The sequence below is a fragment of the Schistocerca cancellata genome, chromosome 5 (genome assembly GCF_023864275.1).
Source record: "Schistocerca cancellata isolate TAMUIC-IGC-003103 chromosome 5, iqSchCanc2.1, whole genome shotgun sequence".
Classification (NCBI taxonomy): domain Eukaryota; kingdom Metazoa; phylum Arthropoda; class Insecta; order Orthoptera; family Acrididae; genus Schistocerca; species Schistocerca cancellata.
In genome coordinates this window covers 15662546-15688314 of record NC_064630.1, presented here as the reverse complement: position 1 = coordinate 15688314, position 25769 = coordinate 15662546, and the positions used below count along the sequence as shown (strand labels likewise).

The 25769-nt window shown below is 42.7% G+C and overlaps 1 protein-coding gene across 1 annotated transcript in view; it reads right to left on the bottom strand.

The window, feature by feature from the left end:
- The window catches only part of LOC126187756 (serine protease snake-like), a 198545-nt gene that overhangs the window by 63247 nt on the left and 109529 nt on the right, over window positions 1-25769 (bottom strand). The window contains exon 3 of the mRNA XM_049929016.1: window positions 12886-12977. Within this exon, the coding sequence (XP_049784973.1) occupies window positions 12886-12977 (92 nt within the window). The remainder of the gene's footprint in view (window positions 1-12885; window positions 12978-25769) is intronic.

Genomic DNA, 25769 nt, shown 5'->3' with positions numbered 1-25769 from the left:
ACAAGCATAATTCTCTGCGGGCAGCACTGAGCTGATGATCCTGAACTTGTTCGAGAGTTCTTATCCGCATACCTTTAGGAATATGTTGTGGATGTCCATGAAAATTACTGATCCAAAGTTCTTATTGACCATCTGCAATGCTTATGATCGCCACTGGCGTGTAGATTTCTTTTGTGTGACTGAGTAGCTTTTAACAGACAACAGATGTTTAATTAACTAAGCATCTAGACTGCAAATGGAGCTTGTCTCACTGAAGACGGCAGGACTGCAGTGTCCTGAACGGCAAGCAAGTGCCCAGAGTAATCTTCGTTATGTGTGCTTGTCGTACCTCATACTCTTCCTGTTTTTTCCTGCCGTCATTGCTGGTCACTTCAGTCTGATTCGCATAAAGAGAATGGATTACCCTTCCATCACTGTGGTTGCCACCAGACTGCGTATGATTGTGAAAACCTTTTATTCCACTATACTTCATGAAAGATATTCTCTTTATCTGCGAATACAATGTATGTTTCGCTGTTGTTTATAAATCTGTCTTCTATTATCATCCTTACACTTTTTATTTATTTATTTACTTATTTATTATTCCGTGGGACCAAATTAAGGAGAAGCCTCCATGGTCATGGAACGAGTCAATACATTAAATTATAACACGATATTAGAAACAGATAAAATGAAATATAAAAAAACATACTCAGGTGACAAATAAGTTTAAATAAAGAAAATCAACAATGTAACACTGGAATTTGTTTAATTTTTTAGCTCTCCCAGGAGCTCCTCGACAGAATAGAAGGGGTGAACCATCAGTTTAGACTCAAAAGAGTTTGGGCTACTGCTAAGATTTTTTAGTTCTTGTGGTAGCTTATTGAAAATGGATGTAACAGAATACTGCACTCCTTTCTGAACAAGAGTCAAGGAAGTGCATTCCACATGCAGATTGGATTTCTGCCTAGTATTAACTGAGCGAAAGCTGCTAACTCTTGGGAATAGGCTAATATTGCTAACAACAAACAACATTAAAGAAAATATACACTGTGAGGGCAATGTCAGAATTTCCAGACTATTGAATAGGGGTCGACAAGAGGTTCTCGAACTTACACCACATATAGCTCGAACAGCCCGTTTTTCAGCCAAAAATACCCTTTTTGAATCAGAAGAATTACCCCAAAAAATAATACCATACGACATAAGCCTATGAAAATATGCGAAATACACTACTTTTCGTGTTGAAGTGTCACTTATTTCAGATACTGTTCTAATGGTAAATAAAGCAGCATTTAGTTTCTGAACAAGATCCTGGACCTGGGCTTTCCACAACAGCTTACTATCTATCCGAACGCCTAGGAACTTGAACTGTTCCGTCTCGCTTATAATATGCCCATTCTGTCTGATCAAAATATCGGTTCTTGTTTAATTGTGAGTTAGAAACTGTAAAAATTGAGTCTTACTGTGATTTAGCATCAAATTATTTTCCACAAGCCACGAACTTATTTCATGAACTACATTATTTGATACTCTTTCAATATTACACACAAGATCCTTCACTACCAAGCTGGTGTCATCAGCAAACAGAAATATTTTTGAATCACCTGTAATACTAGAAGGCATATCATTTATATAAATAAGAAACAGCAGTGGCCCCAGCACCGACCCTTGGGGAACGCCCCACTTAACAGTGCCCCATTGGGACTGAACATCACTACCACTCTCAATATTGCGGAGAATTACCTTCTGCTTTCTGTTCTTAAAGTAAGAGGCGAACCAATTGTAAGCTACTCCCCTTACTTCATAATGGTTCAACTTCTGCAGTAATATTCTGTGGTCAACACAGTCAAAAGCCTTCGTTAAATCAAAGAAAACACCTAGCGTTCGCAATCTTTTATTTAATTCGTCCAAAACCTCACAGAGAAAAGAGAATATAGCATTTTCAGTTGTTAAACCATTTCTAAAACCAAACTGAACATTTGACAGCAAATTATGTGAATTTAAATGCTCCAGTAACCTTGTATATACAACCTTCTCGATAACTTTAGCAAACACCGATGGCATAGAAATAGGTCTATAATTGTCAATATTATCCCTGTCTCCCTTTTTATAAAGTGGCTTCACTACCGAGTACTTTAATTGGTCAGGAAACCGACCACTCCTAAAGGAAAAGTTATAGATATGGCTAAGTACTGGGCTAACATACATACAACAATATTTCAGTATTCTGCTAGATACCCTGTCATATCCATGAGAGTTCTTGGTCTTTAGTGATTTTATTATTAACTCAATCTCCCTCTTCTCAGTATCATGGAGGAGCATTTCAGGTAACAGTCTCGGAACACTTTTTTCTAAGAGCGCTATATGATTCCCTGTTGGGACTAGGTTTCTATTTAGTTCACCTGCTATATTCAGAGAGTGATTATTAAATACTGTACATAAATGCGACTTATCAGTAACACGGACATCCCCACTACACACTGATTCTATATCCTCGACCTGTCTCTGCAGACCAGCCACTTCCTTTACGACTGACCATATGGTTTTAATTTTATCCTGAGACTTAGCTATTCTATCTGCATACCACATACTTTTTGCCTTCCTAATAACATTTTTAAGCACATTACAATACTGTTTGTAATGGCCTGCTGCATTTAGATTCTGACTGTTTCTAACGTTTTGATATAATTGCCACTTTGTTCTACAAGACATTCTTATCCCTCTAGTCAGCCACCCAGGCTACCTGTTTGTGCTAGTACCCTGTTTTGAACGTTCTAACAGAAAGCAACTTTCAAAGAGCACGAGAAAAGTCTTGAGAAAGGCATTATATTTATCGTCTACTGTATCAGGACTATAAACATCTTCCCACTCTTGTTCCTTGATAAGGTTTACAAAGGTCTCTGCAGCAACTGGATCAGCTTTCCTAAACAGCTGATGACTATATTTAACACGTTTTGCAGCACAAAAATCTTTTAGAGTTAAAATTTGTGCATCATGATCTGAAAGGCCATTCACCTTTTTGCTAACACAATGCCCTTCTAGTAATGAGGAATGAACAAAAATGTTGTCTATGATTGTTCTACTGTTCCCTTGCACTCTCGTTGGAAAGAATACGGTTTGCATAAGATTATATGAATTAAGGAGGTCTACCAGCATCCTCTTCCTTGCACAATCACTTATACAATTAATATTGAAGTCACCACATATAACTAACTTTTTGCATTTCCTATAAAGTGAACCAAGAACCTCCTCTAGCTTTAGAAAAAATTTTGTGAAATCGGAGTCTGGGGATCTATAAGTAACAACAGTTAGAAGTTTAGCTCCGTTAAATTTAACCACACCTGCACAACATTCAAACACCTTTTCAGTGCAGTACTTTGAAACATCAATTGACTCAAATGGGGTGCCGTTTTTCACATACATGGCTACTCCCCCACGCCACAAAGAGCTCCTCGAAAAGCTGCCAGCCAACCTATATCCTGGTAAAGGAAGCCTCTGAATTATCTCCTTATTTAAGAAGTGTTCAGATATACCAATAATTTCAGAGTCAACATCTATAAGCAGTTCACTAACTTTATCTCTAATACCTTGTATATTTTGATGAAATATACTAATTCCCTCTATACTCGGATACCTAAGCTTTGTCAAAAGTGGTTCCTTTGTTAGAGAGACTTCCCTTAAGCAGGAATACCTATCAGCTGACTTCAATCTAAAAAAGGTGCAGCTCTAACACCTACTACTGCAGGAATTTTCCCATGAGTGATCCCACCAACCCCACCTATGCTATCACCTACAAGCTTTGCTAACCTTCCCTTCCCATACCTGTTGAGGTGCAGGCCATGTCTAGTGAAACCTGTCCTGCTGATAGACTCCACCGACACCACTGAAATGTGACCCATGCTTTCTGTCATCAGCGCACCCCCAAGTCTCATGTTATTACGCCTGACGGCTGTATTAAGATGAGGCCGATCGTGACGCTGAAACAGTTCCACGAAATGCACATTCGTGTTGCCAGTCTGAGTGGCTATCTTTTCCAGGTCACCATCTATGACATACTCCCCATCCCTGTCAATACTATTACCAGCCCCACCCACAATCACTACCTGATCCTCTTTAGTAAAATCCCTACATAACCCCCCTACGTTGACAGTCACCTGAGCCAAGCCTGCATTATGCTTCACAATGCTGGTGACCTGGTACTCACTCCCCAGCACTTCCTGCAACTGCTGGCCTACACCTCTGCCATGAGAACTACCTAACAGCAGAACCTTCTTCTTCCTCTTCGACTTTGCAACTGTTCTAGACACAGTAACTACTGAGGTCTGCTGCATACTTCCTACATCTACAGCTACTAGAGATTCCTCTCCACTAGACTCTGACAGTTGGTCATATCTATTGTAAACACCAATAGTAAAACTATCTGAAAATCTTCTTCTCCTAGCAGATCTCTTGCCAACAGCCAGCTCCCATTCCCTAACCCCCTTCTCCCTCCTCATCCTATCTAGCTCCTCCTGTGCGTTTTTCAACTGCACCTGAAGGGCACAGATCTTACGCTCCTGCTCCTCTACCATCTTACTCTTGCTACATAACCTGCAGTTCCAGGAGAGGATCTCACCAGAATATCCACTGGCTTCCCCACTGCATTCCCCCAGTGAAAATACTTCGAACAAGTCTCACACCGCAATCCACTACTCACGAACCTACGGCAAAGCCAACACTTCTCACTCATGGCAAAATTTTACTTTTTCTAAGTTCCGCTACTACAATAAGAAGATGTTAAAAACCTGACTACAATAATCACAAACGTACTCTACAAGGGAAGTAACTACTATTATTAACAGTATTAATAAACAACAAATGTGAATATAACAAAAGACCAATACAGAAAGAGAATCAGACGTCTAATGACACAGTAACGAAGCTGAAAACAGTTCCCAAAGGGTTCTTCTGAAATTATTTCACCAGAAAACACAAAAAACACCGGTTGAAGACTACTAAAGTTCCTAAATAAACCATTATACACAAACAATTAATCAGTACTTAGCTTTCGATGCGCCGCTACAGCTGCAACTGGTCAGCGCGGAATGTAAACACAGCTAAGAGGTTACGTTGCTCGATACGAAACACTCACAAATATCAGGTCACAACACAAGAAAGGCAGAGGTGAATGAAGAAACCACTAATAAGTCACTTATATAGTAAATATTATCACAAAAACCGTTAAAATATATATCTGAAGCCCAAAAATATATGAAAACTTAGAGAGCGATCTCACACGCAGTCACTCGCTTATGACGTCACACGAATCCTTCTTCTTCAGTACCTCGTCCTCCGAGAACGTTGTCGATCAGTAACATCATCTGTTGTTTGTCCGTGGCTACTCTGAACAGACATTCTGTGCCCAATCCAAACTACTTAAGATCTTTAGCCATCATAATCATCTACATCCTTGACCATATCTACCATCAATCTTCCCTTGAATAAATAGTTACAACATGCTGCGTTTGTTGTTGTGCATTATGTGGCCAAAGTATTCGAGTTTTCTTCTCTTAATGGTGTTGTGTACTGCTGCATTTTTTACTTTATATGTCCATGGCGGGCATATCCTTAAAACCATTCGATACGACATTTCAAATGCCTCCAGCTTCTTGCCTCACACTGCGGCTAAGAGTCCATGACTGAATTGCATAGAGTAGGATAATGAATATGTAGCATGAAATAGTTGAACAGGCGGTGAAGTGTAACACTCATGCCGTGGTTAGTCAGAAATTTCATTTTCTGAAAAAAAAAAACTTCTGGCCTGTTCAATTCTGCAGCGAATTTGTTGAGAGAAGTTCCAGTCATCGTTGATTTGACACCACAAATATTTATATGATTGAACCCTTTCGACCTTATAATTACCGGATGCAAGAGTGCCCTGAATTTCATCGCCGTTTCTATTGACAAAGATCCTTTATGTTTTCTTGACGTTTAAACCTAACCCCTTCATTCCCGGCGGGGTCAGGGATTTTCTCTGCCTCGTGATGGCTGGGTGTTGTGTGCTGTCCTTAGGTTAGTTAGGTTTAAGTAGTTCTAAGTTCTAGGGGACTTATGACCACAGCAGTTGAGTCCCATAGTGCTCAGAGCCATTTGAACCATTTTGAACCTAACCCCTTGGTATACCTTTCTTCAGTAGCAGTGTTTAGTAGTCCCTGCAGATCTTCCAGCCTGGCTGTAAGTAAGGCAATGTCATGAGCATATCACATGTTACTGATAGTAACCCCATTAACCACCGCTCCTTGATACTTTCCACCAAGTGAATCTCATAAAATCTTTTCATAAAAAAAGTTAAAAAGTAACTGCGAGAGGATGCAGTCATATCGAACTACTTTCACTATTGCATAAAAAGTTCTGTTTACTTGCTGAAGCAAATTTGGATAAAAGTTCCCATGCTTTCAGTGACTACCTCCATCACTGTGATCAGGGGCTAAGGCTAATTGTCTTGAACTGTGGGAGCCCCACATTTATACACAGAGGGCGGCATGTGATTGATTGGACACCGTGATGACGACAAGACAGTAATGGCGCATACGGAGCTGGCGCCTTCTACGCCCTTAGATTATGTTTGCGCTCACTATCCAGAGTTGTTTGCAGAGCCATCTCCCGCAGCAGGCGGTAAGTTACGAGAAGTTTTCCGCGGTGCTCTTTCTTCATCGAGTGCGAGGTTTCATTACTGATACTTCTTTTGACAGCTGACTATCGGTATGTATACCAGCACTCTGGTTCCAGTACAGGTTTCCAGTCAATCGGATGACGTATTCATGCAGCCCCAGTTCCCCTAACACATGAATGTTTGTTATGAAGGACAGTGTCAAAAGCTATTTCGTAAACGACGAAACACGCATAAACATCGACACAAATATCGTGGCAGCACTCAATCAGTACCTCGGATTTATGGTATACTCTCATATGCAGTACTTTAAGGAATGGCATGAGCGCATTGAACTGATCATTGTATGATGGGCTTTTTGTGAAGTGGTCCAAACGTTGATTTGAGCCAGTCATGAGTTATGATTCCACTTCGGTAGACACTGTTGAACAAACCAACCAGCAAGGAAAGAGATCTTTCGTCCCTGAACAGTTTTAGTACTTTATTGTGCATTTCGTCAGGACCTGGACCCTTCTCATTCTTTGATATTGTTATGGCATAAATTCTGCTCTTGTAATTTCCATGTCATAGCTCTCCCAGACCACCATGCTCAACATTTCCGTGGTCCCTGAAGTGACTTTGAATGTATCCCTTCCACTCACTTATTTTCTGTAATATTAAGCAGAATGCTGCCATCTATTTTTATGAAGATTCTTTACTCCTAATGTCGTAAATCCTAGCTCCTTGCCTTACTTTTTTGTACAAGTTGTATGAGTCACACTTTGCCTTCAGTTTTTCTACACCGAAAGGCCAAAGAAACTGGTATACCTACATAATATCGTGTAGGAACCCCGCGAGCACGCTGAAGTGCCGCAACACGACGTAGCATGGACTCGACTAATGTCTGAAGTAGTGCTGGAAGGAATTGACACCATAAATCCTGCAGGACTGTCCATTAATCTGTAAGAGAATGAGGGGAGTGGAGATCTCTTCTGAACAGCATTTTGCAAGGCATCCCAGATATGCTGGTACGCTCAACAATGTTCATGTGTGGGGAGCTTGGTGGCCACCTGAAGTGTTTAAACACAGAAGAGTGTTCCTGGAGCCACTCTGTAGCAATTCTGGACGCGTGAGTGGCGCATTGTCCTGCTGGAATTGCCCAAGTCCGTCGGAAAGCACAATGGTCATGAATGGATGCAGTGATCAGACAGGATGCTTATGTACGTGTCACCTGTCAGAGTCGTATCTAGACGTATCAGGGGTCCCATATCACTCCAATTGCACACTCCTCACAACAGAACAGAGCCTCCACCAGCTTGAACAGACCCCTGCTGACATACAGGGTCGATGGATTCGTGAGGTTGTCTCCATACCCGTACACGTCCATCCGCTCGAAACAATTTGAAACAAGACTCGTCCGACAAGGCAACATGTTTCCAGCCATCAACAGTCCAATGTCGGTGTTGACGAGCCCAGGCGAGGCGTAAAGCTATGTGACGTGCAATCATGAATGGTACATGAGGGGACCTTCGGCTCCGAAAGCTTGTGTCTATAACATCTTGGACCTACTGATAACAAACAGACCCGAACTTTTCGACTCTGTAAGCGCAGAATAGGCAATCAGTGATCATAAGGCCGTTGCAGCATCCCTGAGTATGGAAGTAAATAGGAATATAAAAAAAGGGAGGAAGGTTTATCTGTTTAGCAAGAGTAATAGAAGGCAGATTTCAGACTACCTAACAGATCAAAACGAAAATTTCTGTTCCGACACTGACAATGTTGAGTGTTTATGGAAAAAGTTCAGGGCAATCGTAAAATGCGTTTTAGACAGGTACGTGCCGAGTAAAACTGTGAGGGACGGGAAAAACCCACCGTGGTACAACAACAAAGTTAGCAAATTACTGCGAAAGCAAAGAGAGCTTCACTCAAAGTTTAAACGCAGCCAAAACCTCTCAGACAAACAGAAGCTAAACGATGTCAAAGTTAGCGTAAGGAGGGCTATGCGTGAAGCGTTCAGTGAATTCGAAAGTAAAATTCTATGTACCGACTTGACAGAAAATCCTAGGAAGTTCTGGTCTTACGTTAAATCACTAAGTGGATCGAAACAGCATATCAAGACACTCCGGGATGATGAAGGCATTGAAACAGAGGATGACACGCTTAAAGCTGAAATACTAAACACCTTTTTCTAAAGCTGTTTCACAGAGGAAGACCGCACTGGAGTTCCTTCTCTAAATCCTCGCACAAACGAAAAAATGGCTGACATCGAAATAAGTGTCCAAGGAATAGAAAAGCAACTGGAATCACTCAACAGAGGAAAGTCCACTCGACCTGACGGGATATCAATTCGATTCTACACAGAGTACGGGAAAGAACTTGCCCCTCTTCTAACAGCCGTGTACCGCAAGTCTCTAGAGGAACGGAAGGTTCCAAATGATTGTAAAAGAGCACAGGTAGTCCCAGTCTTCAAGAAGGGCCGTCGAGCAGATGCGCAAAACTATAGACCTATATCTCTGACGTCGGTCTGTTGTAGAATTTTAGAACATGTTTTTTGCTCGAGTATCAAGTCGTTTTTGCAAACCCAGAATCTATTATGTAGGAATCAACATGGATTCCGGAAACAGCGATCCTGTGAGACCCAACTCTCTTTATTTGTTCATGAGACCCAGAAAATATTAGATACAGGCTCCCAGGTAGATGCTATTTTCCTTCACTTCCGGAAGGCGTTCGATACAGTTCCGCACTGTCGCCTGATAAACAAAGTAAGAGCCTACGGAATATCAGACCAGCTGTGTGGCTGGATTGAAGAGTTTTTAGCAAACAGAACACAGCATGTTGTTATTAATGGAGAGACGTCTACAGACGTTAAAGTAACCTCTGGCGTGACACAGGGGAGTGTTATGGGACCATTGCTTTTCACAATATATATAAATGACCTAGTAGATAGTGTCGGAAGTTCCATGCGGCTTTTCGCGGATGATGCTGTAATATACAGAGAAGTTGCAGCATTAGAAAATTGTAGCGAAATGCAGGAAGATCTGCAGCGGATAGGCACTTGGTGCAGGGAGTGGCAACTGACCCTTAACATAGACAAAGGTAATGTATTGCCAATATATAGAAAGAAGGATCCTTTATTGTATGATTATATGATAGCAGAACAAACACTGGTAGCAGTTACTTCTGTAAAATATCTAGGAGTATGCGTGCGGAACGATTTGAAGTGGAATGATCATATAAAATTAATTGTTGGTCAGGCGAGTACCAGGTTGAGATTCATTGGGAGAGTCCTTAGAAAATGTAGTCCATCAACAAAGGAGGTGGCTTACAAAACACTCGTTCGACCTATACTTGAGTATTGTGCATCAGTGTGGGATCCGTACCAGATCGGGTTGACGGAGGAGATAGAGAAGATCCAAAGAAGAGCGGCGCGTTTCGTCACAGGGTTATTTGGTAACCGTGATAGCGTTACGGAGATGTTTAACAAACTCAAGTGGCAGACTCTGCAAGAGAGGCGCTCTGCATCGCGGTGTAGCTTGCTCGCCAGGTTTCGAGAGGGTGCGTTTCTGGATGAGGTATCGAATATATTCCTTCCCCCTACTTATACCTCCCGAGGAGATCACGAATGTAAAATTAGAGAGATTAGAGCGCGCACGGAGGCTTTCAGACAGTCGTTCTTCCCGCGAACCATACGCGACTGGAACAGGAAAGGGAGGTAATGATAGTGGCACGTAGAGTGCCCTCCGCCACACACCGTTGGGTGGCTTGCGGAGTATAAATGTAGATGTAGATGTAGACGTTTCATTGAACGGTTCGCACGCTGACACTTGTTGATGGCCCAGTATTGGAACCTGCAGTCATTTGCGGAAGGGTTGCACTTCTGTCGCGTTGAACGGTTTCTTCAGTTGGCGTCGGTCCCGTTCTTGTAGGATCTTTTTCTGGCTGCGGCGATGTCGGAGTTTTGGTGTTTTACCGGATTCCTGATATTTACGGCACATTCGTCAAATGGCCGCACGGGAAAATCTCCCTCCACTCCATCGCTGCCTCGGAGATGCTGTGTCCTACCGCTCGTGCACCGCCTATAACACCATGTTCAAACTCGCTTAAATCTTGATAACACGCGACAGTTGCAGCAGTAACCGAGCTAACAACTGCGCCAGACACCTGTTGTCTTATATAGACGTTGCCGACCGCAGCGCCGTATTCGGCTAGTTTACGTATCTCTGTATTTGAATTTGAATACGCATGCCTATACCAGTTTCTTTTTCGCCCTTCAGTGTGTTTCGCTGCATGACTTTGAAAGATGTGCCTTTACACTGCGCATTTCCTTCCATGTTATTTTCTGCAATTCCCTGTACATTACAAGGGTTTGCTTTTGAAAAATGGCTTCTCGAGTGTCCTTATCTCTTTTAAAGTCGAACTTATCCTCATATAATCTATTTTTTTCACTTCGATTCTTCGATAAAGTATTCCTGAAACTACAGGGTGATTCAAAAAGAATACCACAACTTTAAAAATGTGTATTTAATGAAAGAAACATAATATAACCTTCTGTTATACATCATTACAAAGAGTATTTAAAAAAGTTTTTTTTCACTCAAAAACAAGTTCAGAGATGTTCAATATGTCCCCCTCCAGACACTCGAGCAATATCAACGCGATACTCCAATTCGTTCCACGCTCTCTGTAGCATTTCAGGCCTAACAGTTTGGATAGCTGCTGTTATTTCTCGTTTCAAATCATCAATGGTGGCTGGGAGAGGTGGCCGAAACACCATATCCTTAACATACCCCCATAAGAAAAAATCGCAGGGGGTAAGATCAGGGCTTCTTGGAGGCCAGTGATGAAGTGCTCTGTCACGGGCTGCCTGGCGGCCGATCCATCGCCTCGGGTAGTTGACGTTCAGGTAGTTACGGACAGATAAGTGCCAATGTGGTGGCGCTCCATCCTGCTGAAATATGAATTGTTGTGCTTCTTGTTCGAGCTGAGGGAACAGCCAATTCTCTAACATCTCCAGATACTGTAGTCCAGTTACAGTAGCACCTTCGAAGGAAAAGGGACCAAAAGCTTTATTGGCTGAAATGGCACAGAAAACGTTCACCTTAGGCGAGTCACGTTCATACTGAGTTGTTTCCCGCGGATTCTCGTCGATTCACTTCTGCCGTACTGAATAACACAAAAAGCTTTCTGTTGAGCGGTCGCCATCTTAGCATCAACTGACGCTGACACCTAGTCAACAGCGCCTCAAGCGAACAAATGTACAAGTAAATGAAACTTTATAGCTCCCTTAATTCGCCGACAGATAGTGCTTAGCTCTGCCTTTTGTCGTTGCAGAGTTTTAAATTCCTAAAGTTGTTGTATTCTTTTTGAATCACCCTGTATATTGATTGTGTAGTAATTTTCATATCCGCAGGCTCTTGCTTTCTTGGAAAGCGTATCAATTACAGTCGTTTCACAGAGTGATCCCCGTTTCATAAACGTCTTTCTCGAACTTATACGAGTTTTGCTCCGCTGTTTGACCACAGCAAACCATTATTTAAAAAAGAATGCCGGAAACAGTCTTTTCTACTACCTAATCAATGGCGTCCACTGAGAATTGCCCTCAACTTGATTAGGCTTGGTCGATGACATATCACACATCTGTTTACAGTGCCTCTCAGACGATGTGTTACATATGCACTATGTTCCTGGGACCGACAGTCCAAAGAGAAATGAAGCTCTCCAACATGTTCTAAGAAGACTGAGTTATCGGTACTATGGGTATTGTGGAACCAAACCTTCACTAACATAAAATAGTTCAAATGGCTCTGAGCACTATGGGACGCAACATCTGAGGTCATCAGTCACCTAGAACTTAGAACTACTTAAACCTAACTAACCTAAGGACATGACACATCCATGCCCGAGGCAGGATTCGACCCTGCGACCGTAGCAGTCGCGCGGTTCCGGACTGAAGCACCTAGACCCGCTCGGCCACAGCGGCCGGTTTTCACTAACATACAGAAACAGCGCCTGAAAATATGTGGCCAGTTTCTTTGTCATTTGCATATTATATATCCATCATCGGTTATGTTTACAGTTTCGACGGAGACAGACCCACGCGTTCCCGAGTCACATCCTCCACAGTGACGTTCCGTCGCCAGCCCGCTAGAGTGCGCTTTTATATCATTCCACTGTGGTTTAGACTTTGCATGAAATCCTACTGCACTCTGCCTTGTTTTCTTTAGTGATAAAGCAGTTAAAAATACCTCACGCAAGTATTGTTTCTCCACACTTACCATATGAGGAAATTCCTTCTCGACAACTTCTTCACCATTTAAAATGAAGAGCTTCGGAACTTCATTGAAGTTTGTTCGATAATTTCGGCACGCTGAAAAGGAAACATAACAAGTGCATTAAAAGCAATAATACAATTTTATATAGTCTATTGTCTTTACTACTACATACAGACAAGTATGTCTAACGTTGTTTCCAAAAATCTCGAAAAGCTCTTGACCGATTTACTTCAAATTTTTTACACGTTACTCTAATAAAAATTTGGATGGATATAGGCTACATATTCTTAAATATATATGATATATAAATATGAGGGGCGTTTGAAAAGTCCGAGCAAAAATAAAAACTACTTACGTGTTTGGAGGAAAACCCTTTTTATTTTTCGACATAGTCTCCTTTTAGACTTATACGCTTCGTCCAACTCTGCTCTAATTTGTTGATGCTTCCGAATAATAGGAATTGTCCAAGTCTCCAAAACAGCTATTAGTTGCTGCAATCACCTCCTAGTTTAAATAAAATATTTGTCCCGCCAGCAATTTCTTCAAATTGGGGAACAAATAGTAGTTCGAGGGAGCCAGGTCTGGATGGAGACTAGGGGGATGTGAAACGAGTTGGAATCCTATTTCCAATAATTTTGTGACCACAACTGCTGAGGTGTGTGCTGGTGCACTGTCGTGATGGAAAAGGACTTTTTGGAGGTCCAATCGCCGGAGTTTTTCTTGCAAGTCGGTTGTCAAACGGTCCAGTAACAATGAATAATATGCACCTGTAATAGTTTTACACTTTTCCAGATAGTCGATGAGGATTATCCCTTGCGAATCCCAAAAGACAGTCGCCATAACCTTTCCTGCCAAAGGAATGGTCTTCGCCTTTTTTGGTGCAGATTCTCTCATGGTAACCAATTGTTTAGATTGTAGTTTGGTCTCAGTAGTATAGTAATGAACCGTGGAGATTGCCGTTGGTGGGGAGGCTTGCGTGCCTCAGCGATACAGATGGCCGTACCGTAGGTGCAACCACAACGGAGGGGTATCTGTTGAGATGCCACACAAACGTGTGGTTCCTGAAGAGGGGCAGCAGCCTTTTCAGTAGTTGCAGGGGCAACAGTCTGGATAATTGACTGATCTGGCCTTGTAACACTAACCAAAACGGCCTTGTTTTGCTGGTACTACGAACGGCCGAAAGCAAGAAGAAACTACAGCCCTAATTTTTCCCGAGGGCATGCAGCTTTACTGTATGGTTAAATGATGATGGTGTCCTCTTGGGTAAAATATTCCGGAGGTAAAATAGTCGCCCATTCGGATCTCCGGGCGGGGACTACTCAGGAGGACGTCGATATCAGGAGAAAGAAAACTGGCGTTCTACGGATCGGAGCGTGGAATGTCAGATCCCTTAATCGGGCATGCAGGTTAGAAAATTTAAAAAGGGAAATGGATAGGTTAGAGATAGATATAGTGGGAATTAGTGAAGTTAGGTGGCAGGAGAAACAAGACTTTTGGTCAGGTGAATACAGGGTTATAAATACAAAATCAAATAGGGGTAATGCAAGAGTAGGTTTAATAATGAATAAAAAAATAGGAGTGCGGGTAAGTTACTACATACAGCATAGTGAACGCATTATTGTCATCAAGATAGATACGAAGCCCATGCCTACTACAGTAGTACAAGTTTATATGCCAACTAGCTCTGCAGATGATGAAGAAATTTATGAAATGTATGATGAGATAAAAGAAATTATTCAGGTAGTGAAGGGAGACGAAAATTTAATAGTCATGGGTGACTGGAATTCGAGAGTAGGAAAAGGGAGAGAAGTAAACATAGTAGGTGAATATGGATAGGGGGTAAGAAATGAAAGAGGAAGCCGCCTGGTAGAATTTTGCACAGAGCACAACTTAATCATAGCTAACACTTGGTTCAAGAATCATGAAAGAAGGTTGTATACATGGAAGAACCCTGGAGATACTAAAAGGTGTCAGATAGATTATATAATGGTAAGACAGAGATTTAGGAACCAGGTTCTAAATTGTAGGACATTTCCAGGGGCAGATGTGGACTCTGACCACAATCTATTGGTTATGAACTATAGATTAAAACTAAAGAAACTCCAAAAAGGTGGGAATTTAAGGAGATGGGACCTGGATAAACTGACTAAACAAGAGGTTGTAGAGAGTTTTAGGGAGAGCATAAGCGAACAATTGACAGGAATGGGGGAAAGAAATACAGTAGAAGAAGGATGGTAGCCCTGAGGGATGAAGTAGTGAAGGCAGCAGACGATCAAGTAGGTAAAAAGATGAGGGCTGGTAGAAATCCTTGGGTAACAGAAGAAATTGAATTTAATTGATGAAAGGAGAAAATATAAAAATGCAGTAAATGAAGCAGGCAAAAAGGAATATAAACGTCTCAAAAATGAGATCGACAGGAAGTGCAAAGGACAAATGTAAGGATGTAGAGGCTTACATCACTAGGGGTAAGACAGATACTTCCTACAGGAAAATTAAAGAGACCTTTGGAGAAAAGAGAACGTATGAATATCAAGAGCTCAGATGGAAACCCAGTTCTAAGCAAAGAAGGGAAAGCAGCAGGGTGGAAGCTGTACATAGAGGGTCTATACAAGGGCGATGTACTTGAGCACGATATTATGGAAATGGAAGGGGCTGTAGATGAAGATGAAATGGGAGATACGATACTACGTGAAGAGTTTGACAGAGCACTGAAAGACCTAAGTCGAAACAAGGCCCCAGGAGTAGACAACATTCCGTTAGCACTACTGACTGCCTTGGGAGAGCCAGTCATGACAAAACTCTACCATCTGGTGAGTAAGATGTATGAGACAGGTGAAATACCCTCAGACTTCAAAAAGAATATAATAATTCCAATCCCAAAGAAAGCAGGTGTTGACAGATGTGAAAATTACCGAACTATCAGTTTAATAAGCCACAGCTGCAAAATACTAACGCGAATTCTTTACAGACGAATGGAAAAACTGGTAGAAGTCGACCTCGGGAAGATCAAGTTGGATTCCGTAGAACTATTGGAACACGTGAGGCAATACTGACCTTACGACTTATCTTAGAAGAAAGATTAAGGAAAGACAAACCTACGTTTCTAGCATTTGTAGACTTGGAGAATGCTTTTGACAATGTTGACTGGAATACTCTCTTTCAAATTCTGGAGATGGCAGGGGTAAAATACAGGGAGCGAAACGCTATTTACAATTTGTACAGAAACCAGATGGCAGTTATAGGAGTGGAGGGGCATGAAAGGAAAGCAGTGGTTGGGAAGGGAGTGAGACAGGGTTGTAGCCTATCCCCGATGTTATTCAATCTGTATATTGAGCAAGCAGTAAAGGAAACAAAAGAAAATTTCGGAGTAGGAATTAAAATCCATGGAGAAGAAATAAAAACTTCGAGGTTCGCCGAGGACATTGTAATTCTGTCAGAGACAGCAAAGGGCTTGGAAGAGCAGTTGAATGGAATGGACAGTGTCTTTAAAGGAGGATATAAGATGAACATCAACAAAAGCAAAACGGGGATAATGGAATGTACTTGACTTAAGTCCGGTGATGCTGAGGGAATTAGATTAGGAAATGAGACACTTAAAGTAGTAAAGGAGTTTTGCTATTTGGGGAGCAAAATAACTGATGACGGTCGAAGTAGAGAGGATATAAAATGTAGACTGGCAATGGAGAGGAAAGCGTTTCTGAAGAAGGGAAATTTGTTAACATCGAGTATTGATTTAAGTGTCAGAAAATCATTTCTGAAAGTATTTGTATGGAGTGTAGCCATGTATGAAAGTGAAACATGGACGATAAATAGTTTGGACAAGAAGAGAATAGAAGCTTTCGAAATGTGGTACTACAGAAGAATGCTGAAGATTAGGTGGGTAGATCACGTAACTAATGAGGAGGTATTGAATAGGATTGGGGAGAAGAGAAGTTTGTGGCACAACTTGACTAGAAGAAGGGATCGGTTGGTAGGACATGTTTTGAGGCATCAAGGGATCACAAATTTAGCATTGGAGGGCACCGTGGAGGGTAAAAATCGTAGAGGGAGACCAAGAGATGTATACACTAAGCAGATTCAGAAGGATGTAGGTTGCAGTAGGTACTGGGAGATGAAGAAGCTTGCACAGGATAAAGTAGCATGGAGAGCTGCATCAAACCAGTCTCGGAACTGAAGACCACAACAACAACAACAACAACAACAACAGTATAGTAATGCATCCATGTTTCATCCACGGTGACGAAACGACGCTTAAAGTCCTGCGGATTCTTCCTGAACAGCTACAAACTATCCTTGCAAACACTTCACGCGATGGTCAAGCGTGTGCAATTGCGGAAACCATTTTGCGGATAGCCTTCTCATGTCCAAATGTTTATGCAAAATATTATGTACCCGTTCATTCGAGATGCTCACGGCACTAGCAACCTCACGCACCTTAACTCTTCTGTCATCCATCAACGATTTTATCTATGATTTCTGGAGTCGTAACCTCCACAGGGCGTCCAAAACGTTCAGCATCACTTGTGCCCATATGGCCACTCCGAAAATTTTGAAAGCACTTATAAACTGTTCTAATCGAAGGTTCCGAGTCACTGTAATGTTTATCAAGCTTCTCTTTAGTCTCCTTAGGCGTTTTGTCTTTCATAAAGTAATGTTTAATCACCACACGAAATTCTTTTTTGCCCATTTTTTGACAATCACACGACTTCCTTGATTTGCACGAATGCCAAACACAAAGAAATAGACCAATATGGCTGAAACATGGTGTGGTTGTCATCAGTTTCGACAGCGGACTAATGCCCACGACGATAACGCAAGTACGCAACCAGAGGTCGCAAGCAGATGATGAAGGTATAGAGGAAGTATACGAGGATCTTGAACAGGTAATTCTGTATGAAAAGGGAGACGAAAATCTAGAAACCAAGGGTTACTGGAACGCGGTTGTAGGGGAAAGAATAGAAGAAAGGTGTATGGGAGAGCATGGGCTAGGTAGTCGGAATGAGACAGGAGAAAGACTAATTGAGTTGTGCAATAAATGTCAGATGGTAATAGCAAAAACCCTATTCAAGAATCATAAGAGGAGGAAGTATGCTTGGAAAAGACTCGGAGACAAGGGAAGATCCCAGCTGGGTCATGGCCAGACAGGGATTTCGAAATCAGATACTGGATTAAACTGAGAAGCAAAAGTTCAAAAACCCAAGATCGGTAACAGGTTTCGGTAAGCCTACATACCCATCTTCGGATATTTGGCTCTAAAAATTCACATAATCGTAGAGCATAATATTACGAAGATGGGAACGTAGTTTTGCCCAAACCGGTTATGGATTAAATGTTTTATTAGTGATCTTGGCTTTTTGAAGTTCTTCTACTGAGTTTAATACACTGCAGATCGCTCCCTTTCCGGCACAATGTCAGGAATATATGGATTGTGGATTTAAGGCGTACCCACAAGCTGATATACATTAGACTCAGATCATAATTTAGTAATGATGAAGGGTATACTGAAGTTTAAGGGAATCAGTGTGGAAGGAAGAGGGATACTGAAGTACTGAGAAATGATAAGACGGGTTTGAAGTTTGCTAAGGATGCTGATACTGTGACAAGGAGTACCAGAGTAGGCAGTTCAATTGAAGATGAGTGGACTTCTACAAAAAGGTCAATCACAGATGTTGGACAGACAAACATAGGTACAAGAAAGGTAACTGCGAAGAAACCTTGGGTAACAGAAAAAAATACTTCATCTGATCAACGAAAATACAAAGGACGTAAGAAATACTCAGGAAAAGACAGAAATACACAAATATAAATCACTTAGGAATGAAATAAATAGGAAGTGCAGGGCAGCCAAAGCGAAACCTAGCTACAGGAAAAATGTGAAGAAATCGAAAAAGAAATGATAGTCGGAAGGGCTGACTCAGCATGTAAAAAAGTAAGGCTGAGCTTGGGCTTATGGTGTTCGGGGAGGGGGGCGGAAGGGGGGATGAGATCAGGTCTGAGGTGAATCATGAAGTATTTTGGATAGATGACGACTAACGGCTCTAGGTTCACTTGCGACCAGTAAATACCTGTCACACGATTTGGATTTCTTCGAAGTGGATTTATACGACTGCCTATATGGTGGAGTAAGACCTGAGTACGATTTATGCCCTTTGGGGAGAGAGAAGAGTGTTAGGGAGGGGTGGGGAGGCGTGAGAGGACAGCCCCCCCCCCCCCCCAGCGCGTGGTTTCACATGATGTTGCACTAGCGATCTCTTAACTACACAGTAACTGCAGCTGTTCCAGTAACCTTACAGTGGTTGCGCAGTCTGCCGAAAAGCAATTTTTCATTGGTACGAACATCTGTGAGACGTGTGAGAATGAATCCCCCTCTGTTGACCGCAGGGTGTTGTTAGTATCTCCGAGTGATGATAATTTCTTCTTTGATACCAAAATCACCAAGGAAAAACATCTCGACTGATAAGAGAAATAGCCGATATTCCAATTACAGTGATTTTACAGATCTTTAAGTTAACAAACGGCTCTTTCATTCTCATGGTGAGTCGACATCTAAACACCTTTAAATAGCTGCTGCTTGTGCAAAATAAAGGAGTACAACACATCTTCTGAATTAATTGCCATTGATTTAGGAGAGGCGGAAGATGGCTGCATTTTATACTTTAAACTATTTTTCAATTAATTTATCTCAAAGAAACAACACTCTCTTTAGTTATAACGTTTTTTATTTATCAAAAAAACTGCACTTAAAATATTACTGGGTAGACGTCTGGAAGTGCACTATGTGACCAAAAGTATCCGGACACCTCGCTGAAAATGACTTACAAGTCCGTGGCGACCTCCATCGGCAATGCGGGAATTCAATATGGTGTTGGCCCACCCTTAGCCTTGATAACAGCTTCTACTCCTGCAGGCATACGTTCAATCAGCTGCTGGAAGGTTTCTTGAGGAATGGCAGCCCCTTCTTCATGGAATGCTGCACAGCGGAGAGGTATCGATGTCGGTCGGTGAGGCCTGGCACGAAGTCGGCGTTCCAAAACATCCCAGAGGTGTTCTGTTGGATTCAGGTCAGGATTCTGTGCAGGCCAGTCAATTATAGGGATGTCGTTGTCGTGTAAACCACGCCGCCACAGACCGTGCACTATGAACAGGTGCTCGATCATGTGGAAAGATACAATCGCCATCCCCGAATTGCTCTTCAACAGTAAGAAGCAAGAAGGTGATTAAAACATCAATGTAGGCCTGTGCTGTGATAGAGCAACGCAAAGCAACAAGGGGTACAAGCCTCCTCCACGAAAAACACGACCAGACCATAACACTACCGTCTGCGAATTTTACTCTTGGCACTACACACGCTGGCAGATAACGTTCACCGGGCATTCGCCATACCCACACCCGGCCATCGGATCGCCATATTGTGTACTGTGATTCGTCACTCCACATGACGCTTTTCCACTATTCAATCTTCGATTGTTTACGCTCCTTACACCAAGCGAAGCGTCGTTTGGCATTTACCGGTGTGATGTGTGGCTTATGAGTAGCCGCTCGACCATGAAATCCAAGTTTTCTCCCCTCCCGATTAAAGGTCATAGTAGTTGCAGTGGATCCTGATGCAGTTTGGAATTCATGTGTGATGGTCTGGATAGATGTCTGCCTATTACGTTTACGACCCTCTTCAACTGTCGGCTGTCTCTGTCAGTCAGCAGACGAGGTCGGCCTGTACGCTTTTACGCTGTACATCTCCCTTCACGTTTCCACTTCACTATCACGTCGGAAATAGTGGACCTAGGGATGTTTAGGAGTGTCGAAATCTCGCGTACAGACGTATGACACAAGTGACACCCAATCACCTGACCACGTTCGAAGTCCGTGAGTTCGGCAGAGCTCCCCATTCTTCTGTCTCACGATGTGTAATGACTACTGAGGTCGCTGATATGGAGTACCTGGCAATAGGTAGCAGCACAATGCACCTAATATGAGCAACGTATGTTTTTGGGGGTGTCCGGATATTTTTGATCACATAGTGTATTTCCTCCTAAATTTGTTTCTGAATTAATCAACTGAAACTAGTCTGCATGTTGTTCCATTTCGAAGGAGACTATTTTGTAATGTACAAATTCAATAATGCTCACTGCTAGTAAGTCCAGTTGTTCCCAGTTTATCATACACATATTTAAATGTACGACGTGTAGGGTGAGTACGTTGAGGATATCTTTAAGCGTATAAGTCTCTAGCTGCCACTGAATTTCGTTGGCATTATCCGTAAATGAGAAGCATATCGATTTGTTCTTCGAAGGAATACATCATTCTGCCTATTACGTTTACGACCCTCTTCAACTGTCGGCTGTCTCTGTCAGTCAGCAAACGAGGTCGGCCTGTACGCTTTTACGCTGTACGTCTCCCTTCACGTTCCCACTTCACTATCACATCGGAAACAGTGGACCTAGGGATGTTTAGGAGTGTCGAAATCTCGCGTACAGACGTATGACACAAGTGACACCCAATCACCTGACCACGTTCGAAGTCCGTGAGTTCGGCAGAGCGCCCCATTCTGCTGTCTCACGATGTCTAATGACTACTGAGATCGCTGATATGGAGTACCTGGCAATAGGTAGCAGCACAATGCACCTAATTTGAGCAACGTATGTTTTTGGGGGTGTCCGGATACTTTTGATCACATAGTGTATTTCCTCCTAAATTTGTTTCTGAATTAATCAACTGAAACTAGTCTGCATGTTGTTCCATTTCGAAGGAGACTATTTTGTAATGTACAAATTCAATATTACTCACTGCTAGTAAGTCCAGTTGTTCTCAATTTATGATACAAATATTTAAATGTAAGACGTGTAGGGTGAGTACGTTGAGGATATCTTTCAGCGTATAAGTCTCTAGCTGCCACTGAATTTCGTTGGCATTATCCGTAAATGAGAAGCATATCGATTTGTTCTTCGAAGGAATACATCATTCGCATTCGCTTGATTCGACGATATTAGTCTTACCGTTCCTATTAGAGTTGTTTTGCGAAACCGTCGAATGGTGTTTACATCTCAATGGTACTTTGGATGGATATGCCGTATTCGACGAATATTTACTATTTGCACGATATACAAGAGAGAATTGTCAGAGCATGTGCTTCGATAAGTGCTGATGTGATATGAAATATAACTCAGTCCACGATAAGAAGCAGTGGGTTGATACCACTGGTCATCACTTCGAACACCTTCTGTGAATGGACGCTCATTCCACCTTTTTGACCTTCGTTGATCTTCAAAGACCTTATTGTTACACAACATTGGATTCGTCTCGATAGACGCTATTAGAAAATAAGTACCAAATTACAGCACTCAATTTAAAAAAATGGCCTTCGTATCTCTGAAGCGACGGCACCTAGCAACCAAAAACCACCGTCATATTATGGCCGACGTTTTCCCATGCAACATTTGTCGCACAAACTTTTCAGCTCCTATCATGCTTTCGGAGTTATTCTTGGTGGCAACAGCTAGTGACTCACCCTGTATATGATAGCAGGTAACGTTGTGCAGGCGTTCACGAAACCCAAAGCCTTCCCTAGATTGCCACAGGGTATACAGCCTGACCCATCACCCCAGAAGACTCAGCTGCATTCATCCACGGTGTGGCATCGTCCAGAAATCGCGGTGCCACACCAAATTCGGCAACGCGGATCGATACCACAGACGCCAGTGAGGGCTCACAGCAATCCGCAACGACCAGTGGGAGGCACTCCAGATAACCACGCCCCCCTCAGCACAGCAGCGCCCTCACGCTGAGGTCAGGATGATGTCGAGCATGCAAGTGCTCTGCCCCAGGTCGTGACCTCAGCTACAGCAGGCAACACCATCGTGTAGGAAAGCGACAGTTGTTGAAGTTTCTAAGGAAATGGACTTTCGTAAACCTTGCATTTTGGACTGCACGAGAACAGTTTGACAATCGGTGCATCAAGTGATGGTTACATAGTCGATGTCAGTTGTAAATTATCAAGAAGTCCTGTGGCAAAGAACTCAATCAAAGTACGAGGGCAGTTCAATAAGTAATGCAACACATTTTTTTTCTGAAACAGGGGTTGTTTTATTCAGCATTGAAATACACCAGGTTATTCCCCAATCTTTTAGCTACACAACACTATTTTTCAACGTAATCTCCATTCAATGCTACGGCCTTACGCCACCTTGAAATGAGGGCCTGTATGCCTGCACGGTACCATTCCACTGGTCGATGTCGGAGCCAACGTCGTACTGCATCAATAACTTCTTCATCATCCGCGTAGTGCCTCCCACGGATTGCGTCCTTCATTGGGCCAAACATATGGAAATCCGACGGTGCGAGATCGGGGCTGTAGGGTGCATGAGGAAGAACAGTCCACTGAAGTTTTGTGAGCTCCTCTCGGGTGCGAAGACTTGTGTGAGGTCTTGCGTTGTCATGAAGAAGGAGAAGTTCGTTCAGATTTTTGTGCCTACGAACACGCTGAAGTCGTTTCTTCAATTTCTGAAGAGTAGCACAATACACTTCAGAGTTGATCGTTTGACCATGGGGAAGGACATCGAACAGAACAACCCCTTCAGCGTCCCAGAAGACTGTAACCGTGACTTTACCGGCTGAGGGTATGGCTTTAAACTTTTTCTTGCTAGGGGAGTGGGTGTGGCGCCACTCCATTGATTGCCTTTTTGTTTCAGGTTCGAAGTGATGAACCCATGTTTCATCGCTTGTAACAATCTTTGACAAGAAATTGTCACCCTCAGCCACATGACGAGCAAGCAATTCCGCACAGATGGTTCTCCTTTGCTCTTTATGGTGTTCGGTTAGACAACGAGGGACCCAGCGGGAACAAACCTTTGAATATCCCAACTGGTGAACAATTGTGACAGCACTACCAACAGAGATGTCAAGTTGAGCACTGAGTTGTTTGATGGTGATCCGTCGATCATCTCGAACGAGTGTGTTCGCACGCTCCGCCATTGCAGGAGTCACAGCTGTGCACGGCCGGCCCGCACGCGGGAGATCAGACAGTCTTGCTTGACCTTGCGGCGATGATGACACACGCTTTGCCCAACGACTCACCGTGCTTTTGTCCACTGCCAGATCACCGTAGACATTCTGCAAGCGCCTATGAATATCTGAGATGCCCTGGTTTTCCGCCAAAAGAAACTCGATCACTGCCCGTTGTTTGCAACGCACATCCGTTACAGACGCCATTTTAACAGCTCCGTACAGCGCTGCCACCTGTCGGAAGTCAATGAAACTATATGAGTCGAAGCGGGAATGTTTGAAAATATTCCAAAAGAAATTTCCGGTTTTTTCAACCAAAATTGGCCGAGAAAAAAAATGTGTTGCATTACTTATTGAACTGCCCTCGTAAATCTTGTATTCATTTATGTAATAAAGTGAACGAAAATCTCGTGTGTTCTGCTTTGATAAGCACTCTCTCAGAGCAATCAAAGAAGCCACAGTTACGGCTGGACGAAAGTAGTTTCGCCTGGTCACAAGACACTGCCCGTTTGCGGCACTGTTTGCACCACCTCAAGCGCCGCTTAACGTTGACTACCTTAGTTAGTTACTTGTTTCATTGATCAACATTACGGTAACCGTTATGATGTGGAACGTGTCACGTGCAAAAAAATGCACACATCAATCAAGATTTTTTTTTCTTTTAATGACATGAATGGCTTATGAACAGCTGGGCTTATGAGCTGCTGCGCGACCACTGTAACGCCATTTTTTTAACTCCCTAAGCACAGTCATTGTGCTAGCTGGACTGCTGGCAGCGCTTTGGAACGAGAGATTCCTTTGGTTATTTTAATGCGATTTTTTGCAACCACCCTCCATAACACCTGAGGGTTTTTGTCCATCAGTACATGGGGTCTGCCTGGCCTGGGGTTTTTCCTTCACGTTTTTACTTAACAATGACACCGCTAAAAGTCGACTTGACCAACTTTCGAAAGGTTGCAATGTCCCTGAAGTATCTGTTACTCAGGTGATACCCCATGAACAGTCCAGTTCTCCCGACCTACCCAATCCGTTTGTCTCCTGACATGCATTGGTCGACTCCACCTTACTTAGAGGTGTCTGGATATTTTTGATCAGACAGTGTATGTGTTGTGTACATAGTTCCGCGTAGTCAGTGCGTACACAACTTTCCCACTAGAGCGCGCCCCACTAAGCACAACAGCGCAGGCGCAGCACTCGTCCATCTCCGCACTACGAGATGGCGCTGCCATAGAGACGGACCAAATTCTGCTTCCGCCAATCCGCATATTAATATGTAACGCAGCCAATGAGATTGCTGCTAAAGTAGAACCTTTTCTCCTCGCAGATCACACTCGCGCAGTGATATATGAACGCGCGAGGTATTATAACGAGTGTACAGACCTCCAATTAGTCAGTCTGCATTTGTCTGCACCAGTCTGTACCAGTCTGCATTAGTCTGTACCAGTCTGTACGATTTCTACATTTGTCTGTACCAGTCTACAGTCAAGTTTCAGTCTGCGCCTAATAAGATTACCATATTCCTGTACATAGCCATGAAGATAAATGTATAGACACTTTTGGCAAGTATCAGAGATATATGTGAGAATAGTATTAACGTACCAATACCAAAGGAACTTCAGATTGTCAATTGTAAATAGCATCCAGAACCAAGTTAAGTAATTTTTATGCTTGTTATTATTTTAATAAATGTGTATGAAAATTAATCAAGTTCTGTTTAAAGTTGGTCACCGTCAGTCTGCTACTCTAAGCTTGCAAGTGGCATTTCTATCACCTGACCTAATGGCAGAAGATAAACACGCCACGATAAGACCACGAGACATATTGCTGACACTCTCCTACTTCGTTAGGGCGACAAGTCAAATAGTCTGATGGTGCGTATACTAAAGGTC